The sequence below is a fragment of the Amblyomma americanum genome, chromosome 10, assembly GCF_052857255.1.
Source record: "Amblyomma americanum isolate KBUSLIRL-KWMA chromosome 10, ASM5285725v1, whole genome shotgun sequence".
Taxonomy (NCBI): Eukaryota; Metazoa; Arthropoda; class Arachnida; order Ixodida; family Ixodidae; genus Amblyomma; species Amblyomma americanum.
The window spans coordinates 94442623-94467512 of NC_135506.1; the positions used below are offsets into that span (position 1 = coordinate 94442623).

Here is a 24890-nt window from a genome sequence, read left to right on the forward strand (position 1 = left end):
CAGCAGAGTTCCTACTTCGAGTAATTGTTCAATCCGCAATTGCCCTATCATACCCTAGCCGTCAAATTTTCTCAGTTGGTAGAGCAATTCCTCCGACGAAGCGGTGGTCCTGGGTTCGAACCCTGGACCACAAAGAGTTTTCTTTAACTACGAAGTTCTTGCGGAAGTTGTATAGCTTCCTTTTGTAGCCGTATGGCGGCGCTTAGGTGGATGGAAAGGAGTAATTGCTTCCTAATTATTGAAAAACGCGTATGGGCAGTCTAAAGAACATCTAAAGAAATTTCCATGCCCGTTGCAGCGCTCTACAAAAGACAGCAAGCAATGCCGCTTGCTCGATCACGCAGAAATGTTCAGCGCTAACGTCGTTTATAAGATGCGTGGAGGATAGAGAACTGCCAGCGTGTGCGAAGAGGAAGTGGTTCGCGAAAGTTGGGCACCAAGTCTGATAGCACTAAGGATGGCCGAACAGACAAACAAGAACAAGTTTTGTGTCAGGTGGTTCCTAACCAACTACAATATAAATTCCGTTTCTTCAACCTGCAGTTTAGGCCGAGTAGTACGGCATATCGCCACTTCCCTTTTGTGCAACTGCAAAAAGGAATCCCTGGATAACATATAGCACTGCTAGCATGATATGGCCTTCTGAAAGCTGCAGAGTACTTTTTAACGGGCACTACGATTAATTAATCACTCAACTGGGAATATTTGCGGCTATTCTGAAGTTTCAACGATGAGATCGCTGGTTCCGCCTTGCGAGTACAGTCCAGTGTTAATTGTCTAGACGGCAGTTATGACACAACTGCTCACCTGAGATACATCGCCGCCGGCGATAGCGTCGTTAATACTGGGGAGCTTCTTGTTGCTAAAACCTATCAGGGCGAAGGCATCCCACGTCGTTGCAAAACGTAGCTCCATTGCCGCCGCGGTGGACAGGAGCTTCTCCAGGCTTGCGTCAGAGAAGCATTTCAACCAGGTGTCAGGGTCGCTCTCGTTGCAGCCTAGCTTGGTAGCAAGTTCCTTGGACGGTTCTTGACTACCCTGCGTTGCAACGCAAGAAGAAATATTTCAGGTATGCTCGGCGAGGTGCTCAACGTGTTCTCTGCATGACAAATTTAACATGGCGTGGAAATGATTCATAGCTTTTTTGGAAGAGACGCCACATTTAAGCCACAATTATTTGAAAAATGAGCGACATGAAATTAATCGCATCTCTTACTACATGTCGCGAAAAACTCAAGACCACAAGTCACACTCAATGCCTGAGTTTTTATCGAAAAAAAAAGCTTAGTTAGGAGCGATGCTGCGTGGAAGTCCGTACGATATTGAGTGGGCGTGCGGCACAGAATCATGTTCGGGGTTACGATAAACCAACGATACCAAAACGCTAGAGCTGCTTCAAATAATTTGGCCTGCTTCTGAAATGGAACGGTAGTTCAGTTTTAATCGAGGCGAGACGAGACAATCCAGCGAAAGCCTGAAAGATACCCGTGCATTGATTTTGCCCTGGCAGCTTTTTGTTAGGGGGTGCAGTGCGCTGTATCTTTGCTTAGGGCGATGACTTACTTATAAAAAGAAAGGTTTGCCCGGTGAATTGTACTAGGGGAATCTTCAAAGGTGTAGTAGATTTTAAACAAAGCAGCAACTTATTCATATTCTACACAAGCGCAAGTACATGGGAACATAGGAAAGCTATGCAGCTCTCACACAAAGTGAGTAGCTTAATAATACACATTCTTGTGCGAGCATGGCTCTACCAATTATGCAAAGCACCAGGAGAATAATTAGTTTGCAGGGTGAAACTCAATTTAGCCTACAGCTTCCTTAGAAGATAAGTCGTTTGCACGAATCCCTAAGCCTGCCACGTAGATTGCGAAACGCATGTTTAGGAAATAAGCTTAGAACAAGATTTGAAGTCTTCTACCCGACGTAGGCTGATTTTTGATGTTCTTCGCGCTGTGTGAACATGGCTGACGCGTGGCTGGTTCGTCTGGAAAAGATTGTCAAATTCCTGACACAGCGCGAACGTCTGTTCTTGGATCGCAATTATATCTTTAAATTTTCGGCGAGAATGAGTTTGAGATGTGATTTCTATTTGGTCGCAATCGCATCGCGTACGTCACCGAACTACTGCGCGACTACCTCCAACATTTAACCTTAAAGAGCTTCGCGCTTTGAGACTTGAGCAATAAGTGTTGCTCAGTTCTTCGCGACTGGCTGTTAAAGCGAACCTCTTAGAACCAAAAAGAGGAGCCTGCACCTTCCAATTTTGCCCTTCAGAGAGACCACCCACCTTCCCGCCGCTTGCCCTGAGTTCCACCGGCCACCCTAGATCAACTGCGCCACCACCTTACCGCCCTAGTCGGATCCTATGTTTTGTATTGACAATTTCGACTATGCCTCTGGCCATTCCTGTTGGGGCATTTTTCTCAAGACAGAGGATTTAAATTCAATTTTTTTTTAATAATGGTGTTCTTCGCTCGCCTATTAAATTTATCAAATTCCACTTCTTGTTTTCCGTTCAATGCCGAATTTTGACGAGCTTTATTGAAGGTTGGCTACACATATTTGACATTCCGTGCACGGGAAAGCGCCGACACAAATCGCATCGCCTTGCCAGTATATTGACATCCAGAGGCGGCCACCAAATGCTCAGCGCAAAGCGATATAGGTGAGAAACGCCGCGACCGACTTTCTGCTCATTCCCCGCTTCTTTACATGCCAGTGGCGAGGTTTCCCAATTAGGTACAAATAGTCCCTACAGTCTAGAATAAGGATGTACTAATGTTCGATCTTGATGCCTTTCCAAAGCGGGCTTCGGGGGAAATAAGCTCAATCTCTTTGAAAATTTCAATGAGAATAGACTTGGATACTAATCTGGACTTAGGGTTGTTCGTGTAAGTGGTCCCTTATCTCTCCCCCCCCCCCCCCCCCCCCCGTAAGAACATCTGTGCCTGTCTCATCTCCTGCAACAAGAACCCACAACCTTATGCACTTCTAGCACCATTTGAAGTCATTACTACGTGTCTATTGCATCGACCGCAATGAGACGCTACAGCTGCTATCAGAAATGCAAGGTCATTCCTCCAAGAGCTTAGTTATCTTGTTGTATCTTTCACTGGGTTTTCATTTCGGCCTTTACTTAATCCTGCGCTGTATTCAACTATCGAAACATCAAACTCTTTTTGAGTAATAAATCACCATTTGCAAGAGTCTCTGAGCCAAAGCCTCCATGACTGAAACGAGCATAAGGGTGCACTATGTTATAAATACCACTATTGCTGGTTGTTACAGGAGATGAGCAGAAGGGCTTCTCTTTTCTTTAGTTTTCGCTGATGGATAAATAAAGAAGCGTGAGAATCTTCTTTGACCGCTGGTGCATTGGCCCTTGCACTTTTCGGCTGCTTTGAGATTATTGCTAGCAGAGGTGCGTTTGAAAGTCGAGGTGGTCTTGATTTTTTTTTTCTAAAGAACTTTGTTGAGCTCTCGAGCCTAAAGGCCTGTGCACCTCAGATTCCCCGTGTTGCGATAATCCCTCCAGTATCACACTAAAAATATCTTTGCGCAAAGGCACTACTTCACGAGGTCGAACCGGCTCGTGGACTTTGCGTGAAGCTTGACATGGCCTTGATGGTGGCCTTAGACAAACCTTAAATAAACAGATAAACTAAATATTGCCGCGACTGGGGTTGAAACCCGTGGTGGCGCGAACAGATCAGTTTCGCTAGCCACTGCACGATAGCACTGAGCTATCACCGCAGCCGATCACGCCACTCAAACACAGCACACTCTCGCGTTCTGCATTGCACATCCTAGTGTTCATCAACTAATACCAGTATCGAACGAATATCGACGTGCCGACGACCCAGTAAACTGAAACCATGAGCCAACCAAGCTAAACGAATGCTTTGCACCATCACTTCATACGTTGGCTTGTTGGCCTTTGCGACCCTTCCGGTCGATTAGCTCGTTGGGCATTATGCCTCCAAGAATACCACTTTTCTTTGTCTTATAAGAGTGGTCGCCGCCATGCTGACGCTGAATGTTTGTCTCGGCATCATTTTCTTTGGACAGCAGCAGGTGGCCACGATCTACATAGCTGCCTCGCATCTGTGACGAAGACATAGCCAGATCACGTAACGCTTCAGCACGAGCAATGCCAAGATCCCGCTCTGATTTCATTGTTTGATAATGCCCGAAAGTCAGCGTTTACAACATCCTTCGTTATTCGGGGTGGTGTGCTCTTCATCCTCTTCATCAAGGACTACTCAGCTGATGGTGCCCGGCTTCTCTCCGCGGCACTGTCCTACATTCCATGCACGACGACATCAACTCAGGACATCTCGGATTTGCCCCAACTCTCTCGAGAGTCCGACTGCGTTTTTTATTGACCCAGGTGGTACACAACAACCATACGCTGCGTCGCAAGTTGTACCCCCTGCCAGCGCCTGAAGCGATGCATCACGCCATCGGCTGGTCCTCTTCAGTCGCTCAAGACCCCTGTAAAACCTTTTGAGAAAATTGAAAATGACGTGAAAGGCCCTTTCCCAAAGTCCTCTGATGGTCGCCGCTGGATTATCGTGACTGGGGACTACTTCACTCGATATATGGAAGCGGCTGCGCTCGTTTCTACCAAAGCAGCTAGCGTATCCCACTTCCTGCTTGACCGAAGCATTCTTCGCCTCGTCGCGCCCCGAGTGATGTTCAGTGGCCGCAGTCGACAGTTTACTGTTAATGTTGCGGAAGAACTTTTCCGGTTATGCGGCTCAGAATACCGCCATCAAACAATTGGCCTTACACAGCGCCTCATCTGTACACTCAACAACGTGATGTCGATGTTTGTCGCGTCCTACCATAAGAACTGGGACGTCGACCTTCCATTTGTGACGTACGCCTATAACACTGCTAAGCATCAAGTAAATGGATATTCTCCTTTCTTTCTTCCCTACGAGCGCTTGTCACAAGCCTTCCTTTTTCTGTACACGATGACCTTTCCGTCTTGCAACATTTCTGCCTCGCTGAGGAAGACCTTTGTCTTGCTCGTATGCGCACCATCGCATCTCAAGACCGTTCCAAGGTCGGATACGACGCAGCTCATGTTAAAGTCACCTACGAACCGCGAGATCTAGTTTCGGCTAGTTTGGCTTTGAACGCAAGTAGGACGCTGATGCTTGTATCAGAAGTTCTGCCAATGCGCCGGACCCTTTGTCGTCATCCGTCGACAGAGTGACGTCACCTATGTCGTCGCAAAAGTGACCTCGACCAAACACTGCTAACAGAAGACGCAGCTCGCTCACGTGGCTCGATTGAAACGCTGCAATCCTAGGTCTTCAGGACTCGCTCGAGAATGAGCTTCGTGCATATAGGGACAAATGTTTACGTAGATTCCGCTTAGTGGCACGGCGCTGCGCGCAGGGTATATACAAGAGGCCGAGGTTGAATAGTGAGGACTCGGACTGTGGTTAGCCTAGCGTTGTGCGTTCTCTGCTTTCGCCCATTTTCCCGTTCATCTTGTAAATAAACCCATACATGTCGGCAGAGAGCAACTGTCTCAAAGAGTAAATGTCTCAGACTCGGCGGAAACCTCGGACGCAACGTGAGAAAAGGGATGAAGGAGGGAGATATAGATGGAAGAGGGAAAAATGTGTCGTTATGGCGGGCTCCGATTAATTTAGACAACCGTTTATTATTGAACTCCACGCGGCCGAAATTATTCAAGAGCCCTGCACTAGCGGGTCCAGAAAGATGAGATGCTACGCCATACTCGAACGCGCAATGTGCGCATAGAAAAAACAGAAAAGAAATAAAAGAAACGTGCGATGCGTACTCGTTGGCGGGGAGTCTGAGAATTATCGGAGGCAAGAGGAAGCAGACAATAGCGTTTAAACCCGGAGGCGCCTTCGACGCTTCTACCCTACTCTGCACAGTAGGCACAATCCAGAGCTCAGCGGTAAAATCACTGGAAGACTCTACTCAGCGCACGGGTCGACGGCTGGACTTTCCCTACGGCGCCAAACTGAAGATCCTGAAAGTGACTAGAACCAGGCGAGAGAGCGCCCCGCCTGCCCCATCTCGCCAGAGCACACAACGCAGAACACTGTGGCGGACAACGCCGCTGGACATGGTAGGGGCAATTTGAATGATACACATTCGAGTTCTGGTTTTGTGCTTCTGCAGCAGAGATGCAGGTTATGACCGACTGAAAAATCGAAAAGTTGAGGGTGCTCGTGACTGCAGAAAATGTTTTCACGCGAAAGCGGTAATTGTAATGCCCCGCCGCGGTGGCTCAGTGGTTAGGGCGCTCGACTACTGATCCGGAGTTCCCGGGTTCGAACCCGACCGCGGCGGCTGCTTTTTTATGGAAGAAAAACGCTAAGGCGCCCGTGTGATGTGCGTTGTCAGTGCACGTTAAAGATCCCCAGGTGGTCGAAATTATTCCGGAGCCCTCCACTACGGCAAGTCTCTCTTCCTTTCTTCTTTCACTCCCTCCTTTACCCTTCCCTTACGGCGCGGTTCAGGTGTCTAACGATATATGAGACAGATACTGCGCCATTTCCTTTCCTTCCAAAACCAATTATTATTATTATGTTCCGCGGAGGAACCGCCGCAGGTCTCGGCGCTGGCGTGTCGAAAAAATCGGCACTGGTGGAAAAAGTGCTAACGTCGCAACCACATGACCTCACGAGGGTAATTCAGACTCCTCACAGTAATCACACAATGCAACAGTGTTGACGCCATTACACAGTTCCTCATTTGTCTACAGGGTCGCGACATCATTCCACCGTCATTAGGCAGTGCTTCTGAAGGAAGAGAAGCAAATGCGATGACAAGAGAAATCGCAGAGCTGGGACTCGAACCGCTGCCCCTTGGTTCGTGAGCGGGGCACGCTACTCCTCGACCACTCGGGCACGTTCGTTCTGCTTGGTCGAGTGTGTCTGGTGCTAAGTAAAAAATAAATAAATAATGGTCGATTTCAGTAGTTAGGCAGGATGCGAATTAGGTGTGCTAAAAATTCGCTTTTTAATTGTTTCAGTGCTCAGATCAACTGCGCATGGATGGCACTTGCTCTGATAGCGATAATGGGTTAATGTCCGTATTGCTCACTCTCTCCTTTACATTCATGGATCCGTGGCAGTCCTCATGCCCCTCCTTGCGAAGTTAAGATGCGCGACTGCCGTTCGATGGCAGGTGTGGCCATTGGCGGGACTTGGGTTGCTTGGTTTGAGTTGCGACCCAGGTTGCTCTTTCAGAGCAGCCTGTCGCGATTAACTGCTACGACATGCCACGGTGGGCCGGTTTAGACACATGCACAAGGCTAATGCTAGCACACAAAAAAATGGTGAGGACACTTAAGCTCTGCTCTAAAGGTGTGACGTGGTAGCGTAAGAGGTTAGTTCCCATATATGCAAATTGGTCATTTTCTATAGTCATAGATAGCTTGAAGTCTTCCCAGCACTCCTGGCACAATGATGCAGCAGTTAAACTGTGCAGCACTCTCTAGGTATGGCAAGTGCTGCAACCGGTGCGTCTTGTGCGACCCAGGTTGCTCTTTCCGAGCAACCAATCATTAATTTAATTGCCAACTCTCACAGTGGGCAGTTTGCTCAAACTCCGGTGGGCAGGTTGTGATGTTGCCGCAACATCCCGTGACTAAGGAGGCCCCATGCTTCTAGGTTGCTTCTCTAGAAATATTTATTGGATTTTTCACTCACGCGTGGCCAACGACACCGACGTAAGATTTTCTGCGACAGGAGCTCCTTAACGTTATCGCGCTAATAGAAGATTAAAAATACGATTAAAAGAGAACAAAGACTAGTGGCCGCGTCCGCGGAGTCATATGCAAACAGGGTGCCCGGCCGCTGAAGCGACCTAACAATGCTATCGCTTCATCTCCTTATGGTGAAGCTTAAGCCCAATCTCCTCCTTCCCTGGAACTTTTTCTCCCACTTTAGGCCGAGGTGCGAATGCATAATGAAGTGCGCACTACTCAGCACTGCCAATAAAAGCAGCAGGTGACAGATGCCGCAACCCAGTTCCAGAGATACACAACTGTTTGCTCTCCCCATGCACTTAGCAATAACCGTGGGACTTGCCCGTATTCGTGGGCACCACCGACGTGTAGAGAGAACCCTCGAAGACAGCGCGGGAGACATTGAGTTTGAGCTTCCCGGCGGCCTGTGCGAGCAGGTAGCCTCCCGTGCCGTTGCCCACCAGCATCAGGGCCGAAGGGTCTGCGCCGAAGGCGGCCGCGTTGTCCTGAGCCCATTGAATCGCGGCCATGGTGTCGTCCTCGCCCACGTCTTTATCGATGCCCTTAGGTCCCTTATTTCCGAGGTGCAGAAAGCCGAGTACCCCTAGCCGCGTGTTGGGGGCCATAACCACCATGCCGGCTGCGAGGAATATTGAGAGCCGTGTTCGTGCTGTTTTTGGTGCAGTGTATGCTCGTTGTGGGGTGAGTAGTGCGGATGTCTGAGGGTAGTACCATCCGGCCACATAGGTCTAAGAAAAATAAGAAGTACAGTACCAAACATAATGCCTATAAAGCACTACGTTAGAGCCGAGTTCAGTATGACTTTATCATGCAATATGTTGGTGAGCCTTCAGCTCAAACAGAAGAGTACAAAGAATTCAACCACGATTACGATGCTTCCTAACGCCTGTTTTGTTAGCTGCGGCGACGTCGTTTTTCTGTGCTTTCGAGGAGTCAGTAAAGTCATATGCGGACGGTTTTTGGCGCGTTCCTTCCAAACGTCACAGATCCCTATTATGTGATAAAAAAATTGCATGAAATGCTGCTTATTGGCCATGCTTGTTCTCAGGTTTATTTGATAAGTATCTTGAGAACGATTATTTAAATAAGCGAATCTAAGTTCGTAAAAAGTAGGAGCCCGTAAACTCTGGTACCAACTCTGGTGTTACTTTCAAGCATGCGCTCGACCTTCACGCTTTGCCCTTTCTGATTCGTGGTGTGTTTACTAAACATTCAGTGCGTGGCGTAGTACATTACCTTTCGCCGCCAGTTCCTCCCACTGGGGCACGTGATTGGTGCCCCTCTGGAACCAGTCTCCCGTGGCCGCCAGCACCAGGCTTCTCATGGCGGCCCCGGAAGCCATGTCCGCGGGAGCCCAGATGTTGAGGCGAAGGCAATCCTCGTTGCCCACGACTCCCCTGCCTGGGACCCACTGGGCGCATGGTGGGCGGGGCTTCACGGCATCGACCACCACGCTTCGGTCAGACACGTTGAGCGGCACAGGCTTCTTGAATCGTCGCTCGCCTGCGGTGCTCTCAGCGTACGCCACGCCCAACCATTGGGACAGCTTTACTCCGTCCACTGATACCGTGCTGCCTTCCAGTTTCCCCACAGTGGTGGTGACCTGCGGGTAACGAGGTGAAGAGTGGTCTAAGGGGTGGGCTTGGTGGAGGTGTGGTATTTGCGGGTTAACCTCCCCAACTATAGATGTGCTATGAGAGACGCCGCAGTGTGGAGGAGTGTGCGCCTTATGTTTCACCACCTGTAGTTTCTAAACATGCGGTGATATCGCGCAGGCCGCAGGCACCTTTTGCATTCCAATCTCCATCGAAATACAGCCGCTGTGGCCGATATTATATTGCGCATCCATGGCTTCTCAAGCAGAGCACCGTAGCCTCCCACACTGCCGTTAGTTACTGCGGCGACAACTCTACAAGACACAATTTGCCCCGTTTATTTTTCGACCGTAGGCGATGTGAGATAAGCAGAGAAAATGTAGAGAAAACAGCGACAGCTGCAGTAGTAATAGCGCAGCAGCAACAGGAAGCTGCTAGTGTAATAGTACCAAAGCGACTATATTCGCCGATGCATGTCCATTGTTTCCAACGATTGTATTTTAGTAAACCTCCTGCCCATATTTGTTCCGTAGCCACTACTTCCAGAACGCGGAATCAAATCGAGTTGGAGCGAATCAACGAATCACAGGTTCTGACGTATACCTAAAACTTTGAATTTATTCTCTAGTCTACTTTTGGTCCGGTTTCAAAAAAAAAACATGGCGCGTATGGCGGCTCAGGCTTAGCTACCAAATTTTCCATAGTGTCCATGTATGAAAAAAGTGCGGCTTGACTTTGCCAAATTTAAGGTGTACACTGATCGCCACGCCTTAACGGTGAGTAGTGTAAACTGTGTTCAAGTTGCAAGCTTCGAGATATTTAACCCTCCACCGGCCGCCAATAAAATGAATGAAACACAGGCATTAACAAAAATCAATTGATATATCAGTTTCAGAGATAAAATAGAAGATGAAATAATTAAAAAAGAGCTTTTCAGAACACAATGGTCATATACGGAAATAGATTTTATTTGCCACTTCAAGATGGCGCCGCCATCAGTTAGCACCCGCAGAAGGGGCTATGAAACTAGGCACTTTCTGAAGCCAAGTATCGCGGGATCTAATAGCTCTCGTCACAGGTGCATTGCAGTTCATGTGAAGCACAGAGGACCTGCGAACTAAAAGGTTAGAACGTGTAAATCGTGCCCACGTGGCGTTAACTAACACAAAGTTGCATTTCGGCTGTCATTCACGGTTAAGCGATATTTCCGGCCGTGCATTTACCTTGCATCACGGAAAAGCCAGTAGACAGTTCGCAAGGAGCGGCTTATCGTCACGGGTTCGCACCTACTGCCTTTCCGCGCATAAGGAATAACATAGCGGCAAAGATATAAGCGGCATTCGTCGAAAGCCCGATGGTTTCCACTGCTTATACAAAGCTGCTTAGAAACGAGGTTAGGACGTTTGTCGCTGCGCAGATAATCTGTTCTGGGCACACAGCTCTGCTTAGTGCGTTTTAGGAGACTAAATGAATAAAAAATAATCGTGTAGACTTACCGTCAGTGGACGGCTAGTTGGATTTAGTTGAAAACGTAATCCACGAGCGAACACGGTGACGACACCGACACATCCGTGCACAAAGTCGTTTGGAGCGCGAATGATTTTCCGCCGTATCGCGGTAAAATGGGTAAAACGGAAAACAAACCCATTTCACGGTCGTGTCTTTACCATTAGCACTCTTGCCCTGCGTAGCTTGATGAGGTATTTAAGACCACAGAGGGCAACTGGCTTATCAACTTAAATTATCCACTTACCCTTTAAAAACCGTATTAATTTCGCGAAAACAAAACTGAAAGCTTACAGCTTTGTCAATATGCGCCGACTGAATATTATGTGGCCCACTTTTCGAATAATAATTAAAAACGTTGCATAGAATATTCTTTTTTGAGTGTGCGTTTATGAAACTAGTATGGGCGACATCAGCGTGTCATCGGCTCCGAAGCAACAGGAACACGTGTAGGAACAAAAAATACTGGCTTTATGATTATCGCGTCGCAGAAATTTTTCACCTGAATGCAAACGGTAAAAGTATAAATGGCAAATGTTAATCGCGCAGTGGATCATGCTCTATGAGATTCTTCTAATGGTGCTTCTAAGAAATGGGCACATCCTTGAATTCTCACACCCGTCACAGCCCATTGGTTTTCTATGGTAGCCCTAACTCGTAAGCTTGCAAGAAAGCTAAGCTCATCACATCCCGCAAGAAAGAATACGTCAAGGACTTCAAAAATTACATATCAATCCGCTTACTGTCCTTTGTCTGCAAGGTATTTACTAAGGTAATCACTAATAGAGTAAGGAGAACCTTACAGTTCAATATGATCAGGGAGGATTTCATAAAGGCTACTCGACAATATATCATATTTACACTTTGTCGGATGACAGAGAAATGACCAGAATATAACCAGCCCCTGTATATAGCCTTCATAGATCACGAGAGAGAAGCCGAGTCATTCGAAACAGCACCAGTCATGCCGGCATTACGGAATCATGGTGTAGATCACTGTTGTGTACAAATACTGCATATTATCTATGGCGACTGTACAACCTCCATAGTCCTCCATAAAGTCAGCAATAAAATTGCTATACTGAAAGGTGTCAGGCAAGGAGGCACGATGTTGCGAAAGTTATTCATCGCCATTTTACAGGAGGTATTCAGAGGCCTGGATTGAAATAAAATTTAATGGAGAGTACCTTAGTAATCTGCGATTCGCTGATGACACTGCATTGCATAATCACGCAGATCAACTGCAAAGCATGATCAATGAGTTAGACTCGCAGAGCCGAACAGTTGGTCTCAAATGGAAAATCCAGAAAACCGAAGTAATGTTAACAATATCGGTAGGGAACAGCCGTTTACAATTGGCAGCGAGGAGCCGCAAGCGGCAAAGTGGTAAGGGAATATGTCTACTTAGGGCAGGTAGTGACCGCTGATCTGGATCCGTATAGGGGTGGCTCGGTGGCTACTCAGCCGAAGTTTCCGGGTTAGGCTCAGTAGCCACCGAGCCACCCATATACGGACCCAGATCAGCGGTCATTACCTACCCTAAGTAGACACTTACCATCCGAAGTTTCCGGCCTCGAACCTAGCCGCGGTGGTCGTGTTTTGACGGACGCGGAACGCAAAGGCGCCCGTGTGCTGTACGATGTGAGTACACGATAAAGATACCCAGGTGTTCGAAACTATCCTGAAGCCCTTCTTCTTCTTCTCCTCCGTAGTAAGCATGGCACATTTCCCACGCAAGGGGACTGGCCAAGGTTCAGTAGATAAACCAAACGAGGTGTTTGCGCGGGGAAAAATAGGCATGTGAAGACTAAATCAATATAAAAATTGGAATAGTCAAATTAAAGAAATATGAATTACCAGGAACAGAATCGAGCATTTTTGGACATGCGACAAAATTTTGTATACAGCTAACAAGGTAATCGATCAGTTGCACTATTGCACCTCTTTCTATGTTTCTTCTCTCACTCCTAAATTCCTCCCTTCGCTTAAGGCGCTGTTTGGGTGTCCACGGAGATCTGAGACAATCACTGGGCTGTTTCCTTTCTTCAAAAGCCAGTTTTTCACGACGCTACCCCTCTCTGGGTCATAGATTTATCGGTCAGCCATTGGAAATGGAAACGCGGTAGAGATTTTCAGCGGTAATATTTGCGCACAAGTATGCTTTGTCCGATTCTGGATTCATTAGCCAATCTTGGAGCACCCGACCGCCAACAACAAAACTTACCGATGTTGCGCCGGGTTTAAACGTCGGCATGGGAGGAGACAGTGTGGTCTCTTCGGTCATTCCTGAGGGCGCACTTCCACTTGAGGCCACGATGGAGGGCGAGGCGGTGGTCCGGGCGGTGGTGCGGTCGCTGCCACCCCAGATCAGGGAGCTGACCACGACGGAAACTATTAGGAGGACCACTGCAGCGGCCACCAGGGCTGGCACGAGGGCGCTGCGGTTTGATGGAGACGTGACGCCCTTCTGCAGTTCAGAGCTGCGCAGCCTGAACGAACTTTATCGCTGCCGTTATTTTGTTCCTTTCCATGTCAGAAATGGCACACTTGAATCAATCAACTTCGAAGGTCACGCTTGTCCCTAAATATGTTGGAATGAATAAAAACGATTAGGACGGCAAACTGGGCTAGTTAGAAAGGATTCGTACTGATATAATATTTCAGCATGCAACGTTTGCAATGCAAATAATGCGATGTCTGTCCTTTGTCTTGCGCTCCAGTTTATTTGAAAAACAGTGAGGGAAATCTGGGGGGGGGGGGGGGGGGGGGCGAAAGCTGCAGCCACGGCAATCAAGGCCGAGATGAAAGAACCAACGCGGATGATATTGCCTCGCATAACTCGTGGTCCTGTGCACTTAGACGGCTTTGTTGTCTGTGACCACGCGACTGAACCAGAAGAGCAACAACAGCTGCGCGTTCCTGATGTCCAGTCTCTCTTACCGTCCCTTTTAAGCAGTGCTATCGCTGCTTGCTGAACGAAAACCACGCGACATAAGCACCTGCCTGAGATTAAAGTTCTTATCTGCAAACAGGATCACTACCGAGTACAAATGCCACATATCTGCCTGAGCAGCATTCTGTAGCCTTGCACTGTATTGCACATGCGATATGGAGCTGTAACAGATGGTTCGAAACCACCTGGATGCGAGCATGCGCAGCTACACTCATGGGAGTCAAGCTTCTTTTCTTGCTATATATGTTGCTTTGTTGCTTAATTCCGTTGAGTGGTGACAAGGACGAAGCGAGACAACAAATCGATGTGGCTCAACTATCAACTGAAATTTCATTTGAAAATAGGCGCATTAAGGAAAATACGATCTATCAGGAGCTATGCCAGTTGGCATGGTTTTGGCAGCTACTTTCGCTGTCTTATAATGATAGCGCAGGCGCTCTAGGCAAGTTTTGCCGTCTCTACGTAACTGTTACACACTTGAGTGATACCCTTGGCGAAGAAAAAAAAGTTCGACAGCTTTCCTAAATATTTGAAAGCACGAACTTGTTTGATTCATGAGGGTTTAACGTTGCAAAGCGACTCATTCTATGAGGGACGCCGTAGTGAACGGGTTCAGAAATTTCGACCTGCAGGGATTCTTTAACGTGCACTGACATCGCACAGTACACGGGACTTTACAGTTTCGCTTCCATCAAAATTCGACCACCGCGGCCGGGATCAAACCCGCGTGTTTCGGGTCAGCAGCCGAGCGCCATAACCACTGTGTCGCTGCGGCGGCTAAAAGCACGAACTGTTGGGCGAGGTGGTTTTGCATGACGCACGTCATGCAGCGCAGCAATCCTGGAAAAATTTCCGAGTGCGCAAAACAATGGCCGAGTGCACGATAAACCAATGATCAGAAATCTGTGATGTACCGCAAAAAAAAAAAAATAAACTTGCGTATTTGATTCCTCTCCAACGTAACAGTTTTTATATTTGCGAGACGGTGCAGTGCCTCAGTAGTAGGCTCAGGGAGCACTTTAACAATGTTTTTTAATGCTGATTGTCGGAACCTTATTATCCATTGTCCTGATTGCAAGTGCATCCTGCAGCTCGAAAAGTGCAGAGTTGTTGCAAGAAACAAAGAGCGGCTGTGCCGAGAAACTGAAGCCACAGAGATTAAGAAGCTGGGTGATAGCTGTGGTAGTGCTCCGTCGATAGCTTTATCGGTAAAAGAATTCCGTTTCTTGAACTATATGAGCTAGCGGCTGTTGTTTTGTTCGGTTCTTGGTGCATGAGTGGGCTCATTGCGTTGGTTGACATTAATTTTTTGGTTGACTTGCGTGTATTTATATGAGCAGCGCACCAAATAAAACCCTCTTGTTAATTCAGCACTGTGTTCCGTCCGTTTCTACTCTTCTCTCTACTCTCTTCTGAGACCAGGTCCCGTTGGGCTGCTTCACATGCATTCTAAATATTTGTACTGCTACGGATGAACCTCTTCTTCCTCATAGCCGCACGCTCTCATGGCGAGGTCGTCCCCAAGGGCCATGGAAGATAACAGAAAATTCGCGGTGGTGTAGCTCTGGTTAAACCTGGAGTGACGTGATAGCTACAGCTTGCCGAGTGGAGCTTGGTCACGTGACCAACCACGTGATCAGCCACGGCGCCGCACCGCCCGCAGCTGCTCCGCACCACTTGACCAACCACGTGACAGCGTGGCGGCGCAGCCACAGGGTGGCAGCACCTCCACGCTGAAGGCTCGAAATGCTACCGTAATGTAGTTGTCGCTACAAAAGGCAATCGAAGATAAAAGCAAACCAATGGCTGCGCTTTGAGAAATATATTTTTGTAACCGTATGGTTTTATTGATAATCAAGATTAAAGAACTTTTATCACTTACTACCCTTCGACTGACGAAAAGGAAGTCCCACTCACCTCGTAGGGCTTCTCTGTTCGGCGACAGGAAGAGCAGGAGCCCCTTCAGATGCCGCGGGCGCTGTCCCTCGCTGCAATGCGCGGTAAAAAGCAAGGTTTAGACCGCAGGACTGATAATATCTGCGGTAAGTGTTAGAAAACAGGATCTCTCATAGTGTATAGCAGCTAACGGCTGTACATATCTATTGGCTTTCCTGCCTGGAACCGTATGCAGTTGAGCCGTCACTCGAAATCTGGCTCTGATTGCCTGAAAAAAGGTTCAGCGTTACATGAAAATTTCTAGTAATAACGTTTTTTTTTTTTGACAGCAGATGTTCTAATGCCTTAAGAAGGGCTAGTGAAAGTGAAAAATGTAATGACAAGGACCAAAATATTGTTATTTTAAGCCATACTAGGGCACAGTGAAACTATGTCCTTGTGCTGCGGCCCATGGGTTACAACAAAAGGTCCGGAAGTGACATTTGAATGTATCGAAAGATGACCGACTAATTTGTAGGCACAATGTTTTCTGCATTGGCGTCTATGTCACAGCTCTAATGTAGGCATTTTCAATTGTGAGTCTGCTGAGCAAGAAAATAAGAAAAAATATGCGCAAATAGGTGTTCAGGCACTGCTGCCTTTCTGTTCCGCCATTCTGAAAGAAATGGTGATCGTGGTTAGGCGTAGGGTTGCCTGAAACCTCATGCTGCTATGGCGCTAAGGGGGTGGGGACTGCATTTCATATTCGGGGTTCGCGCGCTTTCATATTGACTTCGGCAATATTTTTATCGATGACTTCAAGCAAAACACAGAAAACGATTGGTCTACTCTCAGGCGAACCATTATCCGTATAATCGCGGCCGGCTTGCATGTGTTTCTGCTATTAACGTTCTTGCTATCGTCAAAACCGTTCCCGATTGATTTTATGTGGCAGTCTTAACTGCTCGTTGCGAGTGAAGCAAAAACACTAAAAGAAGCATTTTGCTACCCAAATGGACCATTACCTTCAATATTTCCATAACAGAACCTTAGTATTTTACGAAATTCAAAATTTTTGCCCAAGAGTGATGGACATACGTTGAAGGCAAAGTGACAAGAAAGCACTGTTTCCTTCGATAGAGTTTGATTTGTACTCTCTCTCCCTCTCTTGGGGATCCCCATAATATTTCCGGGCTGCGCTGTCGAATCAAAAGGTGTCTGAGAATTTTAACTTCTGTGATAACCACTGGGGATTTTGAAGAATCTTGTCGCCCTTGAAGAGTTCCGTCTGTTCCAGGAAGTTCACTTTTTTTATATGCGAACACCCCGTTTAGGAAGTAAATAAAAATAAAAGTGTTTTATTGCTGCTTAAGGTCCCAAAGCGACTGAGGCTATGAGGGACGCTACGGTGAAATGCTCTAGAAATTTCGACCAACTGGCGTTCTGTAACGTCCATTGACATCACACAGAAGACGGCCCTCTAAGATCTCGCCTGCATCGAAATGCAACCTCCCCAGCCGCAATCGAAACCGCGCCTTTCGGGTCAGCAGCCGAGCACATTGACCACTAAGCCACCGCAGCTGACCGTAAATATAACTAATATCATCAGAGGCGATAAAAAACCTAACTGGTTATGCTTCTTTTTGCTCTTTGTTCCTGATTTTTTTATCTTTTTTTCCCATGTTTAAGTAATGTTATGGTTCACTATAAAATGCTACAGTACTCAAAATAAAAAAAAAATAATTGCCCCGCCTACCGCAGCCGTCCGATCGGGAGCGCCGCCTGGTGGTAGATCCGATTTGGAGCTCGAAGGTGGAGCCATCCGCTGACGGGGAGCACCACCTGCGTTGTCAGCAGCCGGCGGCCCCGCGTTGCTCGGGCCCTGCGCCTTTCTCTCGGACTCTGGTCGCTTAGAAGGCAGCGAGTCGGCGTCGTCTCTTAGTGACCTGCACGCGGCACGCTCTGCTGTGAATAGGCGGGATGAGAAATGGCGTTTCGCCTTATAAGCGGTTTTCACGACCAAGAGGGGGAGCCTCAGTTGATCCAATATTGCGGTGTTAAGGAAGACTCCTCTCTGACTCAGCCTTTATGGAATCGCGTTCGTTTAACAGTTTAGTGATAGACTTGCACCTTATTACCGATGGTATCAACCTGGCGGGAGTCAGCTTTTTTTTTTCCTTTCGGAAAGGACTAAATTTGAAACAACGAAGAAATCCCTCCCGGCCGTTTGAAAAAGCCGGTGCGAATGTGGAGTGGTGAGCGGTCGACGCACGCTTTGCATTAAGTTTATAATGAGGGACATTAACGATGAAGACTTTTGTACAAGGGGTGAATGAGAAAATGAGAAAATGGAGCTAGCATTACTCAGCGAATGTAAATTTCTCACTATGCACGCCACAAAAGAAACCTGAAAAATTCTCCAATCACTGCCGCTTGCGCTTCAACCAGTAAGGTTTTTTTCTTTTATCGTCTTTTTCTTCATAATAGGTTTTAATATTCGTGTTCTGAATCAAAAGAGCACAGCTTTCTAAACGTATCTACAGATGGAAAGAGAGAACACTGAGTTCACCTTTCTCCGCGCGCTGTTTCTTCTCGGAAGAATTAGCCGCCATTTATGTTAAACTTTGTTCGTATTCACTGAATGGAAAGCAGGTAATAAATCTAAGGCTACTGTGGTATAATCTTCTTCGCTTGATGGTATTTGACCTTGGCCTCCCATTCGCCTATGTGGCTCATTCTAGTGACCGAAAGCTCATCACTAGGCAAGTGCGATTCACAGAAATTTAGAATGGCATATAATTCAAAGGCAAATATTACACGTACACCCCTCCTCCCTGCGTGAATAAGGATGTATCATGCCACCACACGCACATTCCTAACTAAGGCGTTCAGTAGCAGAGGCAGTCGGGCAAACAGCTCCAAATAGCTCTTGGCATTTACATAGCTTCTTCTAAAGACAATCGTGTCACAGAAAAACTACGCCGTCATGGTCCTGCAAGAGTGTTCACTCTGGCGTCGAAACCTCCTCTCTGCATGCTCTCTGTATTGCTAGCTGCAGAAAAAAATTTCAGCGCACACTTAAGCTACGCCTTAAAGGTTCGGCGCGATAACGTAGACACGTGAGGTCTTGCCCTCGCGTCTTCATAACTGAAGTTTTCGTGTCATCTTTCGTTTGGTTTTTATTTTGTTTTTCGTGGTCACGTGGCCTGTTAGGGCACTTCCTAAATACTGGCCCGCCTCGTCTTTCAAATCAAAAGTTGATAGTTAGGTGCCTTGTGCCGTCGTACCTCTTGTTCTTGTGCCTGGTCGTTAGTGCGCTGCTAGCATGGATAACGTTAATGTGTCCGCTCAGCCAGTTGGGTACTCTTTACGCATCACTTCACACAGGCGGACTCGTTTGCCATCACTTAACGCTTAACCTACCTTTAAGAGTACAATGCGATAGTATTGGAGATCACTCCCGCGCAAGTACTCCACCGTCACCTATAGGTTCTACCTCAGTGAAGAACTGGTCATGCTCTACTTTACATACATATATTTCGAGAAGTCCTCATACCCCTATTGGTGCAGTGAGCAGCGATTAAGTGATACCCCGGCTTGTGGCTGTTTCAGACACAGCCACGGTGGGGCTTGTGAAACCCAGGTTGCTCTGCCGGAGCCCCCTAAAGTTTCATGCTCAGCAGAGCAGTGGGCAGGTGGCAACTGCATTGAATCCATTTCAAATACTTTCAGTGCGACGGGCCAAGAGGGGCAGGCAGCTAGCATGTTGATGGGCAGGTTGTAACCTGCCTCACCGACCAGGTTGCGATGACCTCGGAAGGTGACGTGACCTCTCATGACAGATCAATAATTTAACTGCCACCTGTAATGACACTAATACTGTGGTGCTCCTTTTGACACGATAGCTTTAACTGTCTCATTCAGCAAAAAACCAGGTGCGGTCGTCGTCGCAGTCGTCCACGACGGCATGAGCTAAAATTCCCCACAGAAGAAGAGGCCCACCTTCCACCTAGGTCAAGTGACATTGTGACGTCATGACAACCTGCCCATCGGAATGTGAGCAGACTCTCCACCGTGGCAGGTGGCAGTCAAAAGGTGGCAGACACATCGCGAGAGGTTCCTTGGGAAGAGCAACTGGGGTCACACAAGCCCCGCCGGTGACCCTGTTTGAAAAAGCCACCTGCTAGGCTGTGGCACATTGCTTAACGACCGCACTAGTCCGCCAGGAGTGGTATGAAGACCCCAAGTGATCTGTGAATGTAAAGTAGAAAGTGACCAATTCCGTATATATGGGCATTTACGCATTAGTGCTATCGCGTTATACCCTTCAGGCCGTGCTTATGTGTGCCCTGCTGATTTTACTGTTTTGGTCGTTGTTTTTCCATGTCTAAAATTTTGTTAAGAGTGCATCTCAGCGGAATACCTAGACCAAGAATAGTAACGCCTTATATACATATATTCTCGTTTCCAAAGTGTTTTCTATATATTACTTCTCTGTAACTGACGCTAAATGTCGGTGCTGATTTACATTTTTCTCCACAAGCCTTAGTTAAACACTTAATTTACAATATTTCCTGCTTTAATGGAGAGCACGTGTACAATACAAAGGAAGAACAGCAGGAGTGGTCCGGAATAAAAAAAAACAAAACACAGGAACAACCTCTTGCTATTGGGAAAAAAGGAGGCAGTCAAGAGTTCATCGAAGAGCGCTCATTGTCTTGATAAGTGTGCGGCTAAATGTTCGCTGATAAGTGTTAACAACACTCTTAGCACATTAGCCATCCTGTAAAGTGCTTTCCAAACCCTTGTGCATATTCACTGTGCTACCCTTAAAAAATTATCCTATGTTCGTCAACTCGAAAGTGTTACAGGTCAGCGCGTTGTCAAACATGGAATGGGCAAGAGGACGCGACATCGAGTCAGTCAAGAATCACGAGCGAACCAACGCTGTACGTTCGCACTAGCGCTAGCTCATAAGCAGGATGGGAGCACAAGGCTCTATTGTGGCTGAAAGCGCCGCAGTAGGGTCTCGGACAGCACACTTTTGTCAGCGCTGCCACTAAGAGCTTAAATTGGGAATTATCTGGGCGCCGTCACGAGCCAACACCGCTTAGGCTATACACTCGGAGACAGCATTCTCCTGCACTGGCGTAGAACCCACAATAGCTATGCGACGGCTACCATAGGCATTCCGTGCAGCGCGATGAAGCTGAAGGACAGCGCTCGAAGCTTCTCCTGCAGTGCCAAATAAACTTGCTCCAGACAATGGTGCAGCTGTTGGCCTTAGAGAGGTATGTCAAAAACTGCTATTGTCAGGAACAACTTAAGAGCACAGCCGCTTTTCCCTGTCAAAGGACCCCATTGCTGTCAATGGCGTCCGCAAATTCTCATAGCCCTGCTAGAGTGACAAAGCAGGAAGTGGTTGATGAAAAGGGATAATCCTTTCCCTCTATGGTCGGGGACAAGGCCCTCTCTCCTTTGTGGCGCCGCTGCCTGCACTGTCACCCTAGCAGACTCATGACAATCGGCCAACGCCATTGGTTGGAAGAGGATCCTTTCATAAGGAAAAGACGCTGCGTTCTTGAGTCGGATCCCGCTATAGGACTAGAAGTGAAAACTGCGAGTCCGCGCTCCGAGATCACGGCCGCAGAGCGCCATTATAGCTGTTCTTGCATAAGACGCAGCACACTGACAAATGTTTAGGCAGGAACTACGAACGTCCATCCATCTGCACTATATTCGCACCCTCTCCCTCCACTTGCTCTATGAGCGTGTTAGCAGCGCGCAGAAGGCAGCAAAATCTTTCGCAGTCGGCGCTGCTTCAGCGGAATGGTTCCCTACTTACTTTGCTCTGTCCCGTCTGGCGTTTGTCTTGCTGCGGTCTGTCTGCTCATGTTCCGTGCGGTGTGTCTCGCTATGCGGGGGCTTTGCTGACTGGGTAGCGGTGGGGTTCACGGTTGGGCCGGGATCCATGGCGCCTGATATCTGAGGCAGATCTTCGATGCTAGCGCAAGCTTCTCCACCGCTACCTCGAGGCCTGATCACGTGCGACTTCAGCTTTCTTTTTCCTTCTTTGCTTCCTTCGTGGTGGTGGAAACAATTATTGATTCTTGAGCTTTATGATTACAGACTACTCATGGGTCGCCTCCGTATTACGTAGGTGTGCTGGAAGCTTGGGGCTCCCAGCGACTCTTAGAGCCTAGCCCACCAGCTGCTTTTGTGCAGTCGGGTCCGAACTGGACTCCGCGATCTTCCATCGCTCTATGTCGGTGAAGTGTCATCCGGAGGGTGGCTGTATGGAAGAGAGTATATCACTCGACTTACTACGAAGGTTTTTTTAAGGTGACAGAGGTCGTGTTTTCAGGTTTTACACACTACTTTGTCCATTACGGAGAAGTTCTCGCTTTCACCCCGAGTGCGGCAGCTGCTGCTTCTTTGCTTCCCTCACTACACCCCACCGTCGCCGCAGCTGTCTGCGTTTTTCTTCCTGTTAATGTTCTCAGCAGACATGACACATACCTACGCGAGGCAATCGGGCAGTATTTTGGGAAGATTGTCATAGAAAATCACGTAGGGGACTGCGATGAAAAGAGAGGTATGAGAAGGAGAAGTATAACTCTTTCTGCGTGCAATATCTTATTGGAGTAGAAAAGTCTTTCATGATTTCCACGTGATTCGACAAGTTGAGTTGTTTTTGTGCAACGAAAGTCCCTGAACTATATTCTATCTTGTGCTAATACGATAGGATTAACCAGATATAAACTATAAGTATTGCTGCTGAAGGCGCGACCAAATTGAGTATGAACCTCGTGGTTGGCATCCATATTTCAGAATTCAATTTATCGAAGCTGCTAAATGACTCGTAAACAGTCGGTGCCATTTAGAAAGCGTCTTGGAGCGAGGAAATTGGTCCGCGCACCGAGGAAGCAATGGGAGGAAAGAGAAAGCTAAAGTTGCACGTGATCAGGCCTCGAGGTCGCAGTGGAGAAGCGTGCATTAGCGTCGAACGCGAACTCCGCCCCAAGCACCAGCCGCCATGGACCCCGCCGCTACCGAGTCAGCACAGCCCCCGCACAGCGAGACGTCCCACAGGGAACTAGACCAGGCGGAAGGCAGCGAGACATCCGCCACACGGGACAGCGCAAAGTAGGTTGAAACCATTGCGCTGAGGCAGCGCCAACTCCGAAAGATTTTCTTGCTTTCTCCGCGCTGCGACAACTGAAAGAGGGGAGGAGGTGCTAGTATTGTGCAGATGGGTGAGCTTTCGTCATCCCCGCCCAGCCATATCTCACTGTGTTGCGCCATGAAAGGACAGCTAAAATGGCACTCCGAGGCAGTGATCTCGGTGCGCTGACTCGCGATTTTCACTGTAGCCCTATAGTCGGATACAACTCAAGAACGCAGCGTCTTTTCCCCATTAAAGGATCCCCCCAACCAATGGCGGCTTGCTATTCTCAGCCCTGCTAGCGTGACAATACAAGGCGCGGCGCCACAAAGAAGGGAGGGTCATGTCCCCCACCATATAGGAAAGGGGTTATCCCCTTTGATCTACCACTCTCTAGCTGCTTTTGTAGATCCCCTTTCATGTCCATTTACACTGTTGTCTGGAGGTGGTGGTGGTGGTAAAAACATTTATTAATTATAGAGAGAGGTGTTGGGGTCCGTGACCTAAAGGGTCACGCCCTTACAACCACTAGGTGGGGATGCCTAGTCAGGCACCCCATTGGCGGTTGCCGCAGCCCGGGCACGCTGCGTTAAGGCCCTTTGGGCCTGGAGGGTGCAGCAGCCGGACAGGGTCGCCTCCCAGTCCTCTCGGGTGGGGTTTGGGATAGGGGGTAGGGATGGGTTCTGCTGGCAGGCCCACACCATGTGGTAGGTGTCCGACACCTCCCCACAGTGTGAGCACCGCCCGTCGAATTGAGGATTGAAATGCTTGAGCGTTGCCGGGCACAGCATCGTGTTAGTGAGCAGGCGCAGGAGTACCCGCTCGTTGGCCTTCCCCAGCCCTTTGCAAGGAGTGGGAAGAGTTTGGTGGGTGGATTTGTAGTAATCGCATATTTCCTTAAAAGTGTAAACCGGATTGAAATCGGAGTCCTGGTCATCGTGGGGTCCCGAGGGAAACGCCCGGAGAGAGAGCGCGCGGGCGGCGGCGTCGGCTGCTTCGTTTCCGTGGAGGCCTTGGTGACCTGGAGCCCAAATAATAGATCGGTGCGCAGGATCGGAGTCTCGGCTACAATTTTGATAGATGCGATAAGCCAGGGGAGTAGCCCACCCTTGCTCGACGTTTCGACAAGCCCCTCGCGAGTCGGTGATTATGTATTTGGAGGAGGAGTCGGAGTTTCTGTGGCACTCTAGGCCAAGCTACGAGCGCCATCTTTCATCTTATTCGCGTTGCAGGGTGCGCTTATGAAAGCCGTCGCCTAGGTGCTGGCGATTCTGCGCCAGTGCCGAAGAATGCTGTCTCAGAGTGCAGCATGAGTGGAGTTGGCATTTTCCGGCGCCCACAGTCTGTCTATTTTCACAAAAAGCTCTTCGTGGCAGTGTAGGGGGAATGCGGCGTTGTCCGAGGCCTTGCTCCGGCGCTTGTACCCACAGCAGAGCTTCGCACTTTCACACCTCTTACACTCTAGCCTGAACGTACAGTGTTGGTTGGCTTGTCGTGCTTGGCGAACACTATATGCCGTACTGTTTTTTGTTTGTTTGGGGGATTGAAATGGCGCAGTAATTGTCACAGATCTAGGTGGACACCCCAACTGTGTTGTAAGGGAAGGGAGGAAGGTGGGAGTGAAAGAAGAGAGAAATAAGGTACCGTAGTGGAGGGCTCCGGAATGATTTCGATCACCTGGGGATCTTTAACGTGCACTGACATCGCACAGCACACGGGCGCCTTAGCGTCTCGCCTCCATCGAAACGTGGCCTCCGCGGCCGGGTTCGAATGAGGAACTCTGGCCCATTGACCGAGCGCTCTAACCACTGAGCTGGTGCCTACTGCTTTTTGTGGACTCACCGAGTTGTACCGCTTTTCAGTTGATGAACATTACGATGATTGTTTTGAGGGTTGCGTAATGAATATTTAGCTATTGTTGCAAAGCGCCTTACCCGAAGGCATGTGTGTCTAGAGCATTGATAACACATATCAGCGCACTTCTAGCCAGCGACTAATAAAGTCAAAATGAAGCTCTTCTAGGAACTT

General features: G+C 48.3%; 2 protein-coding genes across 2 annotated transcripts in view; one reads left to right on the forward strand and one right to left on the reverse strand.

Annotated features, from left to right (window-relative positions):
- Positions 1–21731, reverse strand: part of LOC144108557 (uncharacterized) — a 40227-nt gene extending 18496 nt beyond the window's left edge. Inside the window, exons 1-8 of the mRNA XM_077641764.1 lie at positions 21543–21731; positions 17454–17643; positions 15740–15810; positions 13094–13307; positions 9005–9371; positions 8110–8387; positions 3925–4107; positions 808–1038 (exon numbers count right to left, since the gene is read on the reverse strand). Of these exons, the coding sequence (XP_077497890.1) occupies positions 808–1038; positions 3925–4107; positions 8110–8387; positions 9005–9371; positions 13094–13307; positions 15740–15810; positions 17454–17643; positions 21543–21670 (1662 nt within the window). The 5' untranslated portion in view covers positions 21671–21731. The remainder of the gene's footprint in view (positions 1–807; positions 1039–3924; positions 4108–8109; positions 8388–9004; positions 9372–13093; positions 13308–15739; positions 15811–17453; positions 17644–21542) is intronic.
- A 930-nt stretch (positions 21732–22661) lies between these two features.
- Positions 22662–24890, forward strand: part of LOC144108558 (uncharacterized) — a 66127-nt gene continuing 63898 nt past the window's right edge. The window contains exon 1 of the mRNA XM_077641765.1: positions 22662–22843. Within this exon, the coding sequence (XP_077497891.1) occupies positions 22734–22843 (110 nt within the window). The 5' untranslated portion in view covers positions 22662–22733. The remainder of the gene's footprint in view (positions 22844–24890) is intronic.